The sequence below is a fragment of the Atta cephalotes genome (assembly GCF_000143395.1).
Source record: "Atta cephalotes unplaced genomic scaffold scaffold00053, whole genome shotgun sequence".
In the NCBI taxonomy this organism is placed as follows: Eukaryota; Metazoa; Arthropoda; class Insecta; order Hymenoptera; family Formicidae; genus Atta; species Atta cephalotes.
The window spans coordinates 1,340,072-1,345,254 of record NW_012130117.1 but is presented as its reverse complement, the minus strand read 5'-3'; the positions used below and the strand labels follow the sequence as shown (position 1 = coordinate 1,345,254).

The following is a 5,183-nucleotide window of genomic DNA, read 5'->3' as shown; positions in this document are numbered from 1 at the left end:
AACGTAAAGTTAAATTAAATTAATAATTTAATTACTTATACTAACGAACTATATATGATATATATATATATATATATATATATATATATATATATTCAGTTTTTGATAGATTAAAATTCTTATTTTCTATTCTCTGTTCCTTTGATTGATTGCCCCTTAAGATAGTGACAGGAAAGGCTCACTGTATGAAATAATTTTATTGAGTATTGTCTTTTATGATATTTTTTTTAGAAACTCGTAAAACACTTGAATATTAATATGAATGTATATGTATGCCATATTTATTGTCAGTATTTTGCATTATTAAAAAATGATTAAAAAACAATGTTTTCAGAAAAAACAAAGTTTAAGTTAAGAGTAAAATTCCAAAAATTTCCCTCCATCCAATCAATAAAATCTCACAAAAATTCATTATATATTTTAAGGCTAAAAAAGAAATCCCTTGAAAATTTGAAATAATAAACATCCTATTAAATTAAATAAAACTATAATGTCACTCAATGGAAACTAATGTCAACCGTAGGAGCGTCAACAGAGGAGAGCCTGCAGTATATCAGGCAATCCCTGAAATCAGAAGAAATGGATCATCTGGAAGGAACTCATTTTGATAGACTCATCCCGCACGTGTTTGTTACCTTTGGAGCATCTGTGAGTTTATAATTTTGAAAGAAAATATAAAATATACAAATTAAAGTAAATTAATTGCAACTAAATTTATGTTCCACTTGATGCTTGTAAAGCTTTTGAAATCATTTCATCCTTGTTGTTTATTAAGAACAAATAATACTCACGAGTGCCAAGTGGAACATAGACCCTTTCTAAATGAATATATTTATTTATTCATTTGCGAATAATAAATTAAGTATCTCAATTTACACAACAATTTAATTTATTAGGACCTAAGCATAAAGATGGCCGTAATTGCATCATGGAATGTAAGTCGTAGTTGTATTTGTAAGTTGACCAAACATTGATGATCTACAACTCATGTTTTATGATTCAGTTACGGCCATCTTTGCGATAAGGTCTTTATTCATCGGAGACACACATTTTTTTTTTGTGAGTTAAATTTATTGACTGATAATGAATTCACTCATGTTTAAAGCGGCATACAGTTAAAAATTAAATTATCATGCAAACGTGTTAGAGTTTAAATTGATAAAGTTTTCCTTTATGAAATTCATATTTATCCTCACTTGTTATTGTTTTTTTTACCTTTTGTACATTATAAATGAAATTTTATCCCCGTTGAATTTCCTAAAATATAAATATAAAAAATAGCCATTACAGGCGTTAGTTTTTGCATAAAACACTCAATCAATAATCAATAAAGTATTAATTTTTATGCATTATTCAATATTATAAAAGCAGTTTTTAACAGTTTTTCAATAATTATATATAATTATATAATTACATATGTTTTAGTTAGGAACATAATTGCTGTATCAGAAATTCAACTATATCAAATCGAAATTTTCTTTTTTCGGATATTAAAATTTAATTGTAATTTTTCGGAGATTAACTGTGTAATAATTAATGAGCATATTCATTTTTATTTAGCAAATTTTATTTTCAATTTTTAATTTAAATATTACATTTGTTGATGACGAAAAGGGTGATCTTGCCAAGAAGAAAATTTATCCGACTCTTTGGTGGCTCTTCAGAGACAATCTTTTGCCGAAACCAACTACTTTCGTCGGCTACGCTAGAAGTAAATTGACAATACAACAATTACGTGAAAAATGTCATCCGTACATGAAAGTGAAGTCAAACGAAGAGGAGAAGTATGAAGAATTTTGGAAGCTAAATCATTACATCGCTGGCTCTTATGATCAGAAGAAAGATTTTGAACAACTGAATCGTAAATTAGAAAATTTTGAGGAAGGGAACACTGCACACAGGCTATTTTATTTGGCGTTACCACCAAACGTGTACGAAAGCGTTACGACACGCATTCGACTTACATGTATGGGAGATAAGTAAGTACGAATTTTAAATATATAATGCACGAAATAAATTTTCCATTTAAAACAAAATAATTAAGCAGGCAATAAGAATAAAAAAATAAAAGATAAATTAAAATTATATTTTCAAAGTTCCAAATTATTTCATTGATAAATATGTGGAATGTATATACCTAATAATGTATATTTAGTAGAATAATATAAATACAGAAAAATTAAAATTATTCTATTAAAAATATGTATTAAATTTAAATTATTCCACTAAAAATATGTATTAAGTATAAATATAATTAGATATAAATTATATATAAGTACATATATAAAATATATCAAATTTCAGAGGATGGACGAGAATTATAATCGAGAAACCATTCGGCCGTGATGCCGCCTCGTCACAGAAACTCTCCGATCATTTGGCGACGCTATTCAGCGAGGATCAAATCTACCGTATCGATCATTATCTCGGCAAAGAGATGGTGCAGAATCTGATGACTTTAAGATTTGGAAACAGAGTGTTCAACCCAACATGGAATCGGGACAATGTAGCCTCAGTGCAAATCACATTCAAAGAACCATTCGGCACTCAGGGTCGAGGCGGCTATTTCGACGAGTTTGGCATCATCAGAGATGTGATGCAGAATCATCTAGTGCAAATTTTGTCCTTGGTAGCCATGGAAAAACCTGCGTCTTGCCATCCGGATGATATCAGAGACGAGAAAGTGAAAGTTCTCAGATGTATCAAAAATGTGCAGCTTAATCAGGTAGTTCTCGGTCAATACGTCGGAGATCCAAATGCTGAGGATCCGGAGGCACGTTTGGGCTACTTGGATGATACCACAGTACCAGCTGGTTCGAACACGCCGACATTCGCGTTCGCAATATTAAAGATAAATAATGAGAGATGGGACGGCGTACCGTTCATCCTGAGATGTGGAAAAGGTAAGAAGATTGAAGAAAGTTCATTTCTCGACAAATAAAACCTCTTTTCTTTAATCATGTTATGTCGTAGCACTAAACGAAAGAAAAGCAGAAGTAAGAGTACAGTACCAAGATGTACCAGGTGATATTTTTGATGGAAAGGCAAAGAGGAATGAATTAGTGATAAGAGTGCAACCAGGCGAAGCGTTGTACATTAAAATGATGACAAAATCACCTGGTATAACGTTCGACATGGAAGAGACGGAATTGGATTTCACTTATGGTAGTAGATACAAAGTAAGTAACTTCAGTGATAGAAGAATTTGTCAAATTAGAATCGAAATATGTAAGTACATTATGCTCTCATTATGTCATTTCTCCAGGGCCTTAAATTACCGGATGCCTACGAGAGATTAATTTTAGATGTCTTTTGCGGTTCGCAAATGCATTTTGTGCGAAACGACGAGTTGCACGAAGCATGGCGGATATTCACGCCGCTGCTTCATCAAATCGAAAAAGAAAAAATTCTACCGGTTCCATATAAGTATGTAGCGTGAAATGTAAGTATTTTTAAACGTACAAAATATATTATTTGTGAAAAATTTTAGGTATGGCTCTCGGGGACCGAAAGAAGCCGACGAAATGGCGAAGAAACATAACTTCGCGTACTATGGTTCATATAAATGGATCAAACCGTGAATCAATGCCGATACTGTGATGAAATTTACGCAAAGTACAAATTCGAAAATGTCTAGAAAGTTTTAAAATAATGTTATCATTGACTGTCACATTCCAAAAATTTTGATAAACCGTTATACAATATATGTAATATACAATTTTTATACAATTTTATATGTAATATTTATATGTATAGATTTGTATATATCATTTCTTTCCGTTTTATATAATCGAAAATCTATACATTTGATTGAATCTATTTTTGATTTTACATGTACGACAATACAAGGTTTGTTCTGGTGTCGCTGAGCTTTCTACATTAATGCTGAGTATACATTGAAATAAGCGGTATTTAATAAAGCAATAACGTTCATTCTTTGTAATTTTTATATTAGACCTTCAAATCTGCAAGATCTGATAATAAGAAGCAGAAATACTACTAAAATTATTATTTCGTTATTAATTATTTCGTAATACTACTAAAATTAAAGCAGTAATATTCTAACATTATAAAAATATGTTTTCAAAATAATATACGTGCGCGTATAAATATATATAAAAACACACACACAGACACACACATACATACTTTCAGTTTCATTAATTTGAATATTACTGTTTTAGTTTTTGTAGGTTACGTATGTTATATGTATATAATAAAATTAATATTATAATATCAAGTAACATTTTCTATATTTTATATTGATATCTTTTTGAATTAATCTTAAAAGCTGGATGCAATATTCGGTTTTGCAATTCACAGCTTGAAAAATCATTTTAAGTTATATGTACAGATTCTCCTAAGATTTTTCTTTTATTTATCATATTAAATTATGTACTATCATCATCATTTTTAATCAAGATTATAATGATTAGAATTATAATGATTAGATTTCATTTTTCATTCTCATGAATAGAATGAAATTTTTTCTTTATTTGAGAAATCAAATTATATTAAATTATAAATTAATTTAATTATATGACGTTTAAAATTGTTTAACTTTTATGTTGATATTCACATTTTTTATATTTCATTCTGCACTCTTGCTCAATCAAATTCTGCACTGAACTGTTGATGTAAGAGCAAATTCAGCCACAAAGAACGAACCTATTTACAGAAATACTTCCATCTAATATTAAGGCTATCTCAAGATCAAGATTGAGAAGTGAGAGAATGTGAATCAGTCTTCCTATTTAGATCAGTTTTATTAAATCTTGACAATCGAAACATATGTATGATACCAGTCATGGCATTCTGTACAAGTGTATTTGATAACATAAATTATACAGCACTAGAGATCTGTGTGAGATTATTCAAATGTGTAACTTACGTTAAATAAATAAGAGAAAGTTGACTTGCTGCATGTATATATATATATATATCTATATTGTGAAAAACTTTATTCTAAGTGTACCAGAGGTAAGCAGTAGCCGATCATCTTGCATAAAGATACAGCACTTAAATTTTGCAACTTAATTCTACTATTCAACTCTTTAAGATCAGCTATACATGGATATATATATATATATATATATATATATATATATATATACTATATATATATATATATATAATAATTAATATATATAGTAACTTACGTAAGTATACGTATAAGTAAGTTA

General features: G+C 29.0%; 1 protein-coding gene across 1 annotated transcript in view; it reads left to right on the top strand.

Annotated features, from left to right (window-relative positions):
• Positions 1-3,728, top strand: part of LOC105623127 (glucose-6-phosphate 1-dehydrogenase-like) — a 12,430-nt gene extending 8,702 nt beyond the window's left edge. Inside the window, 6 exon segments of the mRNA XM_012204524.1 lie at positions 527-648; positions 1,615-1,979; positions 2,305-2,903; positions 2,974-3,179; positions 3,266-3,426; positions 3,491-3,728. Coding sequence (XP_012059914.1) covers positions 527-648; positions 1,615-1,979; positions 2,305-2,903; positions 2,974-3,179; positions 3,266-3,426; positions 3,491-3,581 — 1,544 coding nt within the window. The 3' untranslated portion in view covers positions 3,582-3,728.
• Positions 3,729-5,183: the final 1,455 nt, after the last annotated feature.